The following is a 14,047-nucleotide window of genomic DNA, read 5'->3' as shown; positions in this document are numbered from 1 at the left end:
ATATTGTAGTGTATATTGTAGTGTATAGTGTAGTGTATAGTGGTTGTGTATCGTGTAGTGTGTAGTATTTGTGTATAGTGTAGTGTGTGTATAGTGTAGTATATAGTGTCTGTGTATCGTGTAGTGTAGTGTATAGTGTAGTGTATATTGTAGTGTATAGTGTAGTGTATAGTGTAGTGTATAGTGGTTGTGTATCGTGTAGTGTATAGTGGTTGTGTATCGTGTAGTGTAAAGTGTAGTGTGTATTGTAGTGTATAGTGTTTGTGTATAGTGTGTGTGTGTATATTGTAGTGTATAGTGTAGTGTACATTGTTGTGTAGTGTATATTGTAGTGTATATTGTAGTGTGTGTGGGGGGACGGTGTGTGTCTGGCGGTGTGTGTGTGGGGAGCGGTGTGTGTGTGGGGAGCGGTGTGTGTGTGGGGGGGGGCGGTGTGTGTGTGGGGGGGGCGGTGTGTGTGTGGGGGGGGCGGTGTGTGTGTGTGTGGCGGTGTGTGTGTGTGTGGCGGTGTGTGTGTGTGTGGCGGTGTGTGTGTGGCGGTGTGTGTGTGTGTGTGGCGGTGTGTGTGTGGCGGTGTGTGTGTGTGTGGCGGTGTGTGTGTGTGTGGCGGTGTGTGTGTGTGGCGGTGTGTGTGTGTGTGGCGGTGTGTGTGTGGCGGTGTGTGTGTGTGTGGCGGTGTGTGTGTGTGTGGCGGTGTGTGTGTGTGGCGGTGTGTGTGTGTGTGGCGGTGTGTGTGTGGCGGTGTGTGTGTGTGTGGCGGTGTGTGTGGCGGTGTGTGTGTGTGGCGGTGTGTGTGTGTGGCGGTGTGTGTGTGTGGGGAGAGCCGTACCGAGTCGCGGCTGAATGTTTTGGATGCGGTCCCAGATGTGTGTGCGGGCATGAGGCTAATTGTCCGCGTGATGGAAGCGCCTCCGATGGAACGCGACGTTGCGCTTAAAACGGCGTGGAAACAATGAGCGCGATTTAAAGCGCGGCGCTTGAATGTTCAGCAGCAGCAGCGGCGCCCACATTAATTATTTACTTATCCCCCCCCAACCACCACCTCCTCCCCTCCCCCCTCCCAGAGGCCTAAAATGCCCATCCTGAAATTAAGTAATTCATTAATGAAGTAACGAAGTCAAGAGCTGCGAAAACCCCAGAGTCGACTTTTCTTCCGATTCGGTGGAACGTTTCGGGGGCGAACCCACGTGGGACCCGCCTTTCTGAAAATCGGGGGGTTGTTCGTTTGTTTAAAAACCCAAAAAAATCTGAAAATCACGCCGGGCGGCCAGAAACAACCAGCACTGCCCAAGCTCGATGCTACTTTAGAATTGGTGCAAAAAAAAACATTATATTTGGTGATTGGCGATTTTTTTTTTCAACGGGAGGACGAAAAATAAAGGTTACCCGTATAGCATACACAATGTGTCAGGGCAAGTGGTGTTGGCGAGCAGCGCCGATGAAGGCCAGGGGTCGGTTGAGACTCGCGGTGGCCGAGCACAGGGCCCAAAGGCGCGACACGCTCGGAGGCCAACAGCGGGCATCACCAGTGGAGGTGTAAGTACAGAATGTTGGTTGGATTGAGCGAAGTGGTGAGAACTGGGGGGGGAGAGGGGAGGATGAGATGGGAGGGTGGGGGGGAGCTCAATGGTGGAGCGGCGAGGAGAGGCACTCATGGAGCTCCCGTCCCTCACCACCACCCAACCACCACCACCACCCAACCACCACCACCCAACCACCACCACCCAACCACCACCACCCAACCACCACCACCCAACCACCACCACGCAACCACCACCACCCAACCACCACCACCCAACCACCTCTTCTTCTTCTGGGACCCCTCGTAGTCGAGTCATCATTTCCCTCCAGGCGCCACTTCTCCGTGTTGTGAGCTGGGCCTGGCTGGCCATGGGTCCAGAGATGGCTGACATCGGCCAATCCGTGACCTGCAGATCTTGACAGTGGGGGGCAGGGATGGTCCATCCTGGAGCTCCCCCACTCGTCTGTGTCTCGGGCTACGACAACCACCAGCACAACCACCACTCAACCACTACGTCACCATCACCGTTCAACTTTCATCACCCCCACCACCACCACTCAGTCACTACCACAATCACCACCACTCAACCACTAACCCACGACCACCACCGCCACTCAACCACGACTACCACAATCACCACCACTCAACCACTACTCCACTACTACCACAATCACCACCACTCAACCACTAACCCACTACCACTACTACCACAATCACCACCAATCAACCACTAACCCACGACCACCACCACTGCTTAACCACGACTACCACAATCACCACCACTCATGGGGGAGGGAGGGGAGGGGCTGCGATTTTTTTTCATGGAGGGGTGTGGGATGGGATAAGAGGCGCGGCAGCAGCGCTCGGCTCTAATGATGCCGCTGTCAGTTCCTCTCGGCCCCTCCGACGTGATCGTCACTAATTGATGTCACGGCTAATAAATCCAGACGGGCCGCGCCCGGGTCCATGAGAGAAACCGCGCCGCCACCCCCACCCCCGTGTGCCCCCCGCCCCTCACCACCCCTCACCCACCCCCCTCGCTTTGGCCGAAACTCGAAGCGAGAAATTTCACGTCGCACGCAGCCAACCGTAGCCGCTGGCCCTCACCGCGAACTCTGACCCCAACCGTAAATCCTGACTCTAACCACCGCCCCCCCCCCATCTCACTCACGACAACCATCACCTCGAACGTAGAGCCCTCAGCCAGACCCGATGCCAACCCTAAACCTCACTCTAACCCCAATCCGAACTTTATTTAACCCCAACTCGAACTCTAACCCTGGACTTTACTCTCAACTCGAAGTTATCGTTAAGGCCTCCCGCTCAGGCTTTCACACTAACCCAACCTGTGACCCTAAAGCAAACCCAAACGATAACCATAACACTAAACCTAAACCAACTACAACCCTAAACCTAACGCAACCTTTAACCCCTCACCCATCACCCCAACCCAAACTAAAGCCTGAACCCTGAACCCCGACTCGAAACCCCGAGCGCCACCGCCCCTCGTGCGCCGTGGACGACGGCTCCAAAGGAGGCTCATGCTGCGGGTCCCGAGTGCTCCGGGGGAAATTCCACAGCGCCGTGGCGGGTACCGGTCAAAAGCCCCCCAAAGACCACCGCAGACTTCCAGAAAAAAGCGATTTCAGTCCTTTTAATCGACCCGAGGAGAGGCAGGAGTCGCGAGAGAGCGGCGGTGGCAACGCCGCTGCTGCACGCGGCCACTGCCTGTAGTCCCGCGCTGTGTGGAGGCAGCAGCAGCGAGGGGTTGGTGGACCACACACGGATGTCGTTTGCGAAACTCCCTTCCTTCCCGTGGGCGTCGAGGAGACGCCGTCGTACCCCCTGGCCCTGCCAGGAGATGGCGGCTCCAGCAAATGTGGACTCCCACCTGCCCCGCCTGCACGGGATAGAGCGTTTCTCCCTCGCACGCGTGGGTTTTCTCCCACGTGTGAACACTTAATTGGGCGATAACACCTTGATATGGAGCGGACCTTAGAGCTTGGGCAAAGAGAGGGTCTTCACGAGGGGCAGCTTGAGAGAGTCCCTCCAGAAAGAGGAACTCTCCGGAGAGTTCCTCTCTTAGTCTCTCAAAAAATCCCTCGAGAGAGAGAGGAACTCTCTACAGAGAGCCCCAGCAGCATGCGCCAGCAGCATGCGCCAGCAGCATGCGCCAGCACCACGCACAGCGCCAGCACCACGCACAGCGCCAGCGGCACGCACAGCGCCAGCGGCACGGGGCTCGGCGACGTGCAGGGGTCGGTGCGTGGGGGATCAGCGCCGCGCAGCGCCGTCCACGCATGACCCACAGGGCCCCGCGGAGTCGCATCGCCCCCCCCCCCCCCCCCCCCCGGCAGCCATCGTCGGCGCATCCGTCCCACGGCGTCCGTCAGCCGCTGGCGCCGCTCAGCTCGACGCGCAGGGAGCAAGTGTCGCAGCCCAGCAGCAGCAGCGGCGGCGGGGGAGAGCTCCCCCCCTCGCCCCCCCCGTGCCCCCCACACCTCGGCGGCGCTCACGGTGAAGAGGCCGCCGCACCGGCACGGCCGCGACGCCTCCAACTGGTCTGCTCGCACAGGAAACGTGGGGACACGCGGGGAGACCAAGGGGAGACGTGGGGAGACCTGGTCGGATATGCAGACATGCTGAGACACGCTGAGAGAAGCTGGGACATGCTGGGACACGGTGGGACACGGTAAGATACTGAGACACGCTGAGATACGCTGGGACACGATAGGACATGGTAAGACACTGAGACACGCTGAGACACGCTGGGACACGCTGGGACATGATAAGACACTGAGACACGCTGAGATACGCTGGGACACGCTAGGACATGGTAAGACATGCTGACACGGGGACACAGAAATGGGCTGTCCGTACCGTCGTCCCAGTCCATGTCGTCAATGGAGAAGCTGTCCTGGATGGGACCCTCCTGCTGCAGGTCCCTGTCTGACGGGAGAGGGGACCAGTTAGCGCGCGTCTACGCGTGTACGGGCACACACGCGTGTAAGGGCACACGCGTGTAAGGGCACACGCGTGTACACGTGTACGGGCGCGTGCGTGAGTGCAGGGAGCGGTGGTTCAGTGGTTGGCGCGTTGCGCTACGAACCCGGCGGCCGCGGTTCTATTCCCGTTCATGGCCAACATCGGCAAAAGTATATCTGAACGGGCCCTGGGCCTCCCGTAGGTCGACCTTGTGCGGTGTGTAAATATCACTACTGGGGAGACAAAGGCGGACGGGCGTGGTATTGGTCACTCTCCCCCTTGTGTGCCACAGCGCCGGCCTTCATAGGTGGCTACTCGCTAACAGCACTTGCTCCAACAGCCTGTTAAGGCTACGACGAGGGGGGGATCTTTGCCGCGTCTCGCACCTCGTGCGCGCAGGTCGTGCGCTCTGCGCGTCTCCGCGTCTCCCAGCGTCCTCCACGCGCGCTCCACCTCCAGGAAGCGCCGGAGTTGCTCCTCACGCTCTCCCTTGCCCAGGCCCTGGGCCGCTCGGTCCGGGTGCAGCTACGTCGGGGGGGGGGGGGGGGGGGGGGGGAGGGTCAGAGGTCGCGGGCGGATACACGCACTGAGGTCAGAGGTCGCGGGCTGACACGCGCTGGGGTCAGAGGTCGCGGTCGGACACACGCAGGGTCAGAGGTTGCAGGTGGACACACACGCGGGGGTCAGAGGTCACGAGCCGACACACATGCACGGGGGTCAGAGGTCGCGGGTAGATACACATGCACAGCCGTCGAGAGCCTCGCTCATCCGTTAGTTCGTTCAATATCCCGACTCAATCGTCGACTCGGTCCGCTCTTTGACAATCATTCCCCGGCATAGGAGGGAAACGCTCGCACGTTCGCCTGTGCACTCACCCGTTCGCTCACTCAATCATTCATTGATTCAATCATTATTTCATGTAATCACTCAATCGTTTATTGATCCAATAATACATATCATTACTTATTCAATGGCTCACTCACTCATTCATTTGCTCGTTCATTTTAATCGCCTCCTACTCCCCAACAAATGATCTCAAAGCCATCAACGGCGGTTGCGGGAGCGGCGATCGCGGGAGCTCGGGAGGCCGAGCGGAGCGTCCCTCCGGGGCCCCCCCCACAACGGCCCCCTCCCCCCACACCTCCTCCCCCCACACCGTCCCCCCCCCCCCCCCCCGACTCGTTAACCGGCAAACGCCGAGGTGCGGCGGCGCCGGCGATCGATGGATCGATAGCTGGCGCGCCAGACTCGACGGTGGCTTTCGCACGTCCGATAATTAAACACCCCTCCCCCCCTCCCTCCTTCCACCTCCACCACCTCCTCCTCCACCTCCTCCACCTCTTCCCACCCCCACGGTCCCCCACCAGCTCGGATCCACCACCTGCTTGCTCCAACCTTTGGGCTCGGTCCAGTTTTGGTTTTGGATTTGTTTTGTCCTCAACGCTTCCCGACCGGATCGGCGGTTCCCAGCGTCGTCGTCACCTTGATTAGTTTATCGGTTTGTTTACTTGTCGGTTTGTTTATCGGTTTTTTTACTTGTTGGTCTGTTCGTTTATCTGTTGGTTGGTTTATTGGTCTGTTTATGCGTAAGCTTGTGTATTAATGTGTTCATTTGCTGGCTTGTTTATTTACGTATTTTTGGTCAGCTCATTTTTTTATTTTGTTGGGTTGTTAATTTGCTTGTTTATTTTTCGGTTAATTTGCTGGTTCGTTTGCTTAAACTCCGTGGCATGCCTTCAACGTAACTCTCCGTGTTGTTGCGAGCGGGCTGAGATTCTTCAACCGATGACTCTGAAGCACCCAGTCGAATGACAACTCGGTCGGGGCAAGTCAACGCGTCTCACGGAGAGAGAGAGACCGGGCAGACCGTTAACTCTCGCAACCTGAGAACATGGTTCCATCACAACTCAGCCCGTGCGAGTCTATGGGTCTCTATGCGAGTCGATGGGTCTCTATGCGAGTCTATGGGTCTCGATGCAAGGAGTCTATGGGTCTCTGTGTGAGGAGTCTATGGGTCTCTATGCAAGGAGTCTATGGGTCTCTGTTTGAGGAGTCTATGGGTCTCTGTGTGAGGAGTCTATGGGTCTCTATGTGAGGAGTCTATGGGTCTCTATGTGAGGAGCCTATGGGTCTCTACGCGAGGAGTCTACGGGTCTCTACGCGAGTCTACGGGTCTCTATGCGAGTCTATGGGTCTCTATGCAAGGAGTCTATGGGTCTCTATGCGGTTACTGCCCCTGGCTCGGTCAAACGCTGCCCCCACGTGGGCCCTGAGTGAAACTGTCTCCACAGGCCACCGACCTGTAGCGACACTACAGGTCGGTTGCCACGACTACAGGCAACCAACCGACACTACAGGTCGGTTGCCACGACTACAGGCAACCAACCGACACTACAGGTCGGTTGCCACGACTACAGGCAACCAACCGACACTACAGGTCGGTTGCCACGACCACAGGCAACCAACCGACACTACAGGTCGGTTGCCACGACTACAGGCAACCAACCGACACTACAGGTCGGTTGCCATGACTACAGGGAACCGACTGTTCTTCTGCGCGCACGGACTGGGTGTTAATTTGCGGGCGACGTGGCGACGCGTCGTTTACAACTGAGGCAGGAGACATCACGGGGGGGGGGGGGGGGGTGAAGAAGGGGGCGGGAGGTGATCAAGGTGTAGTGATGGAGACAGACAAATAAGCAGGCCGAGAGAATGAGACGCAGGGAGACGCAGAGACCACGGCGAGCCACGGGGAGACGCAGGGAGCCATGGGGAGATGCAGAAAGCCACAGGGAGATGCAGATTGCAGAGAGCCACAGGGAGACACAGGGAGCCACGGGGAGACACAGAGAGCCACAGGGAGACATAGGGAGACACGGGGAGACACAGGGAGCCACGGGGAGACACAGAGAGCCACGGGGAGACATAGGGAGACACGGGGAGACACAGAGAGCCACGGGGAGACACAGAGAGCCACGGGGAGACACAGAGAGCCACGAGGAGACACAGAGAGCCACGGGGAGACACAGGGAGCCACGGGGAGACACAGAGAGCCACGGGGAGACAGAGAACCACGGGGAGACACAGGGAGCCACAGGGAGACACAGGGAGCCACAGGGAGCCACAGGGAGACACAGGGAGCCACGGGGAGACACAGATAGCCACGGGGAGACACAGGGAGCCACAGGGAGACACAGGGAGCCACGGGGAGACACAGAGAGCCACGGGGAGACACAGGGAGCCACGGGGAGACACAGGGAGCCACGGGGAGACACAGAGAGCCACGGGGAGACACAGAGAGCCACGGGGAGACACAGGGAGCCACGGGGAGACACAGAGAGCCACGGGGAGACACAGATAGCCACGGGGAGACACAGATAGCCACGGGGAGACACAGGGAGCCACGGGGAGACACAGGGAGCCACGGGGAGACACAGGGAGCCACGGGGAGACACAGGGAGCCACGGGGAGACACAGGGAGCCACGGGGAGACACAGTGAGCCACGGGGAGACACAGAGAGCCACGGGGAGACACAGGGAGCCACGGGGAGACACAGGGAGCCACGGGGAGACACAGGGAGCCACGGGGAGACACAGAGAGCCACGGGGAGACACATAGAGCCACGGGGAGACACAGGGAGCCACAGGGAGACACAGGGAGCCACGGGGAGACACAGATAGCCACGGGGAGACACAGGGAGCCACAGAGAGCCACGGGGAGACACAGAGAGCCACGGGGAGCCACAGAGAGCCACGGGGAGACACAGGGAGCCACGGTGACCCCACCTGCCGCACGAGCTCCTGGTATCGGCGTCTCAGGGCTCTGGGCGAGTCGGTGCGAGAAACTCCGAGCACTGAGTACGGCTCCAGCTCCTCCACTTGGCCCGGGTCGCCCATCCTCGCCGGGTCACCTCCTCCGCTCCTTCTCCGCTCCTCCTCCGCTGCTGCCCGCGGCGAGCGTCGTGAAGAGCGCGGAGCTGCGCGGGGAGCAGTTCCACGGGCAACTGGACGGGCAAAGTTGAACAAAAAGCCACCGTTGTCATCCAGCGGAGGCAAGCCGCTCTCTCTCTCTCTCGAGATAAGTCAGTGGGTGATGTATTATTTATTAATAGTGATTTATTATTTTCTTTCTATTATTATGTCTATTAATTGTATTATTTATTTTATTATTTATTTATTTTTCACCTACGTGACTTTACCGGAAAAACCTCAGAGTATGAATCCTTGCAGTCACGAAAGCTTCAAATCTAGAGTTAAGTCAGTGGGCCCAGGGCGTTTGGGAGGATTCGGCTACTGCGGTACATGTGCACGCGATGATGATGACGACGACTTTGAGCCACGTCGCTGTTTGTGATGGCCAGGCAGCTTCTGACAAAGAGAAACGTAGCAGCTCAATGGGCCTTGCCGGGTAAAATGACAAAAAGACACAACACACACATATATATATACACCTCTTCTGGCAATAAAACAGTTCAGATGTTCAAACACCAAATATAAACCCTTTGTAAGGTCTCGAGTCTGCATTAGCCACACACAGTACTTGTAGCGAACATGCAATCAAACGCCATGCTCTAATAATCATAATTATAACAGATAATGCGTTGACTTTGAAATCGATTGGTTCACAACAGAGACAGCGGCCTTCTCTAGGACCCGGTCTGGTACAGTGGCGATCGATCCATCAGTGGATCGATCGTGACCGACGACGACGACGATGATTACAATCCGATTCTGGATCACGAGACGGCGATTAAGACAATGGCACCGTTGCGATGATGACGATCCTGCGATGTTGATGCTGATGATGATGCTGTTGATGACGATGCTGCTGTCATTGATGAAGATGCTGCTGTTGTTGATGATGCTGTTGATGCTGTTGTTGATGATGAAGCTGTTGATGATGATGCTGTTGATGATGATGACGATCCTGTTGTTGATGATGCTGTTGTCGTTGTTGATGCTGCTGTTGTTGATGCTGTTATTGATGATGATGCTGTTGATGATGCTGTTGATGCTGCTGTTGTTGATGCTGTTATTGATGATGATGCTGTTGATGATGCTGTTGATGCTGCTGTTGTTGATGCTGTTATTGATGATGATGCTGTTGATGATGCTGCTGTCGTTGTTGATGATGCTGTTGTCGTTGTTGATTATGCTGTTCTTGTTGATGCTGTTACGATGCTGTTCTTGTTGATGCTGTTACGATGCTGTTGTTGTTGTTGATGATGATGCTGTTGTTGATGCTGTTGTTGATGATGATGCTGTTGATGATGCTGCTGTCGTTGTTGATTATGCTGTTCTTGTTGATGCTGTTACGATGCTGTTCTTGTTGATGCTGTTACGATGCTGTTGTCGTTGTTGATTATGCTGTTCTTGTTGATGCTGTTACGATGCTGTTGTTATTGATGATGATGCTGTTGTTGTTGTTGATGCTGTTACGATGCTGTTGTTGTTGGTGTTGTTGTTACACATCTGCCCGAGTCAATGACGACCCTGAGCTGGGTGAACACCACCACGGCGATGTTGACGCCGCTCACGAAGCCGCCGCTGCTGCTGCTGCGGTGTCGCCCCAATCACAGCCAACAACCCCAACGCCTTCGACAAAGGCACCGGCCACTCTGTGTGCGTGCGGCGCAACCTATCGTGAACTTCTTTCGCACCGTACGTAAGCCAACCGCGCTCATAGGAGCCGCGACGCTGTGCGGAATACAACAGGCGACGTTTCGGGCGGTGGGCCTTGTCGATGGGGTTAAGACCGCGCGTCTCCTTACCCCGCTCCCTTCGCTTCTTCTTCCTTGGTCCCACGAGCTCCGTACCCCGAGAGAGGGGGTCCCAGATCCCCTAGAGATGGTCTCAGATACCCTAGCAGAGATCGTTCCAAATCCCCTAGAGATTGTCTCAGACCCCGGAGAGGAGGTTCCAAATCCCCTAAGGGGGAGTCCCAGATCCCCTAGAGATGGTCTCAGACCCCGGAGAGGTGGTCCCAGATCCCCTAAGGGGGTCCCAAATCCCCTAGAGATGGTCTCAGATCCCCCTACAGAGATCGTTCCAAATCCCCTAGAGATTGTCTCAGACCCCCTAAGGGGGAGTCCCAGATCCCCTAGAGATGGTCTCAGATCCCCTAAGGGGGAGTCCCAGATCCTTCTAGAGATGGTCTCAGATCCCCTAAGGGGGAGTCCCAGATCCCCTAGAGATGGTCTCAGACCCCCCTAAGAAACGGGGGTCCTGGCGACCCCCTGGTTTGGGATTGGAACCGGCGCGACTTTCCCCTCCGCGGCGCGCCTCCTCGTGTCACTCACAGCACGTGCGCCACTTCCGGGTTCCGTCACAGATTCTCTGCCGGAAAAGGGGCTGACTCCTCCCCCTTCTCCTCCCACTACCCCCCTCCACCCCTCCCCCTCCTCCCCTCCACCCCTCCCCCTCCTCCCCTCCCATCAGGGGTCCGCGGTAATGTGACAGCGTGGCACGGTAGTGGTGTCTGTTAAAAGCATTTAGATTGCATTTAGAGACGTGGTTTTAGACCGTTTAGATTGCATTTAGACCATTTAGATTGCATTTAGACCACTTAGATTGCGTTTAGAGACGGGTTTAGAGCATTTAGATTGCATTTAGACCATTTATATTGCGTTTAGAGACGTGGGTTTAGACCATTTAGATTGAATTTAGACCATTTAGATTGCGTTTAGAGACGTGGGTTTAGACCATTTAGATTATTTTGCTGATATAAATGTCCAAATGATGGGCTCACTTTGTTGAGCTCTCATTTGTCGCTTTTGACAGACAAGTTAATATCTCAAGCGGGGCTTTGGTAGGACGGGGGTGGCCGAGTTGTTTTTGTGTTGGGTGATGTGTTTACCTTTCCTGCAGTCCGATCGTGTTTTTTGTTGGATTGTTTTTGTTGCTGTAACATTCTTACCCGCCCCGACTGGACTTCTGTAGAATAAAAACCAAGAAGCTTCAGATCTCATCGAATTCCTCCAGCGAGAATACATATTCCGATTCTGACCCTCGGTATATATGTGTCGCGGCAATCGTTGAGCGCTGGACGCGATTGCCACGACTGGTAAGCCCGTAATAACGGCCTCGAGTCAGCAGGGGGCAGAAGGGAGTCTCAGGGTGATGAGTCAGGACACGTTGGGCGCTAAGGTCACCCTACAGCAGCAGCAGCAGCTCGGGGCCACAGGTAGAACCCCCAGACCCCCAGAAAGGGGGCTGGGGGATAACGTCACTCCCCAGGCACATTCCAGACGGTTCCAGAAGGGAGGAGTGGCCAGTTGTATTTTTTTACAATCGGGTTTAATTGTCTTTTTATATTAAACCCGATCATCTGAGATTGGGAGATATCCGGTTTCATTGGTTCTAATTGCGGCATCCGAGCGGAACTTCTCAACGATGGGCTTCATCCATTCCAAGCGAAGGAACTCACTGGCGCCCACGATTGTGGAGAAGCTCCTCGTGTTCATCAAGACCAACCTGCCCGCCGCATTCTACGACTACCCCGTGCCCGACGGCCCCCCCGAGTACGATAGCAGCACCGACGAGGAAGCAGCCTAAGCCTTGGATCAGAGCTTCGTATTCATTAAACCAGGTTTTAATTCCCCGAAATCGGGTTTAATTGTATTAAAGAAAAAAACCCTATGCCTGCCGCTGGAAAAATCGGTTTTTTTCCACCCATGACCTGAAGACTCAGGAAGCCAGCCTGGAGCTGCCACCGTGAAGACCCGAAGCGTAGATCTGAACCCGAGCCCCTGGCTAGAGTCGGGCCTAAAGCTTCACCAGTGAAGAGGCGAGAGCAGAGCCAGTGTTCGGCAGGCTAGCCGGAGGAATACCTCCCGAAGTATCGGGTGGTAGGGGCTGTACCCCTTCGTGTTATTGTTTCGTGGTATCAAACATGCTTCCTCCAGAAGGGAGAAGTCTCCGCAAGTTGTATACCCACTACACATGTGCCGGCGCTGTGTTTGCCACTCCTCTCCAATAGCCACCGTGTCGGCGAACTTTTGAGTCTAAGGGGTCATTACTGGACCAGACTCCCTGCACGGAATGGGCACCTGTGAACAAAGAGCTTCACTGCTCTTCGGATTCCTGCTGCCGCTGCAGTCCAAATAAAGGTTCTCATTGATACTCTTTGGGTCTTTCGGTAAAGTCACGTGGGTAGAAAATAAAATAGATCACGACGTTTCGGGCGCAACACAAGCGTCCGTCATCAGGTGGGAAAGCATGGTCTACTTCGGCAGCAGACCATGCTTTATTTTATTTTATACCTACGTGATTTTTCCTGCACTCGCGAAAGCTTCAAATCAAGATTGTTCTCATTGATCCCGGGACACCAGTAGGGGGAGACATCGCCTCGCTACTTAGGTTGACGGCTCGAGTCCCTGTCAACGTGAGCTTTGTTAGTAACCTGACCGGACTTCGCCACGCTGGTCAGAGTGCGGGTTGTTGGCGCTTTCACGGCGCGGTCCGCGAAAACAACAGTCTCAATTCTAGATTTGAAGTTTTCGTGACTGCAAGGATTCAAACTTAGTTTTTTCGGTAAAGTCACCTGATGACGGAGACTTGTGTTGCCTCCGAAACGTCGTGATTTTTTATTATAATTTTTATTTCATTTTTACCTACGTGACTTTACCGTAAGCCATTGTCAGAATATCGCCCATTGTAATTTATATGTATTCATTAACCCCCTCCCCCCCCCTGGCCTTCACACAAGAAGGGCTCACAAGTGACATCACATCTATCGCTCGAACAAACGAAACAAGAGGATTTCTCCACAAATCTGGCTGTCGCCTGATGATGCCGGTTGTAATTACTGACGAAACGTCGTGCGCAGATGTACATGTTGTGGGTTTACTCCCAAACAAACCGGTGTGCTGTACTAGTAACGAATTGGCATGTTCGACTCACGTGACAAACCTTACTAGTTGGCTGTCGGGTGGTGGAGGGTTTAACGGCACATTTATATTTACGCGATCTAACCCAAAAAAACAACTATATTATGGCTCAGAATATTTCTTTATACAGTAGGAATGCAATGAGCTATAAAAAGCTCGTTTTTCCCCACTCAGCGTTGCCAATCGCATTTGGCAAGAACTTGCCAATATTAGAATAATACCCAATGATTATTTCCCGTCATTCACCAGGGCCCGTGTGTCAACCGCACAGCGAGGCCGTCGTCCAATCAACAGATGCAAAACCAAAGCCAGAGGTTTCATTAAAACTTTCTTTATAAAAATCATTCATTTCTTTACAAGGTTGAGTTACACAATACTGTACAGAGACTAATTTACATAGTTACAATTACAGAATGAAGACGCGATGGAGGGGGGGGGTAAAGAGGTCTTGGGGCCAGGTTCGATCATCACCCTCGACAATAAAAAAAAAGAACGCAGAGCGCGTTTTTACAAACTCCCCCCCCCCCATGCGAAATTCGGAAATTTCAACGCAGCAGCAGCACCAGTCATTCTGCCTCGCGTGAAAGCCGCCACGTGGCTTTCCAACCTGGACATCGATCTCATCCGTTCCTATTCAAGAAGGCCGAGGCAA

At 55.1% G+C, this 14,047-nt stretch overlaps 1 protein-coding gene across 1 annotated transcript; it reads right to left on the bottom strand.

Moving 5' to 3' along the window:
- Nucleotides 1-3,859: 3,859 nt before the first annotated feature.
- DNAJC24 (DnaJ heat shock protein family (Hsp40) member C24) lies at nucleotides 3,860-10,233 on the bottom strand. Its single transcript, XM_078859240.1, is given in 6 exon segments — nucleotides 3,860-4,020; nucleotides 4,022-4,085; nucleotides 4,403-4,471; nucleotides 4,894-5,032; nucleotides 8,294-8,511; nucleotides 9,976-10,233. Coding segments are annotated over 6 exon segments (603 nt in total). The 5' UTR covers nucleotides 9,980-10,233; the 3' UTR covers nucleotides 3,860-3,911.
- Between the last annotated feature and the right edge of the window lie 3,814 nt (nucleotides 10,234-14,047).

Source organism: Lampetra fluviatilis, chromosome 8, assembly GCF_964198595.1.
Source record: "Lampetra fluviatilis chromosome 8, kcLamFluv1.1, whole genome shotgun sequence".
Classification (NCBI taxonomy): Eukaryota; Metazoa; Chordata; class Hyperoartia; order Petromyzontiformes; family Petromyzontidae; genus Lampetra; species Lampetra fluviatilis.
Note: the sequence above shows the minus strand (reverse complement) of the source record. Positions and strands in the feature narration are given on the sequence as shown.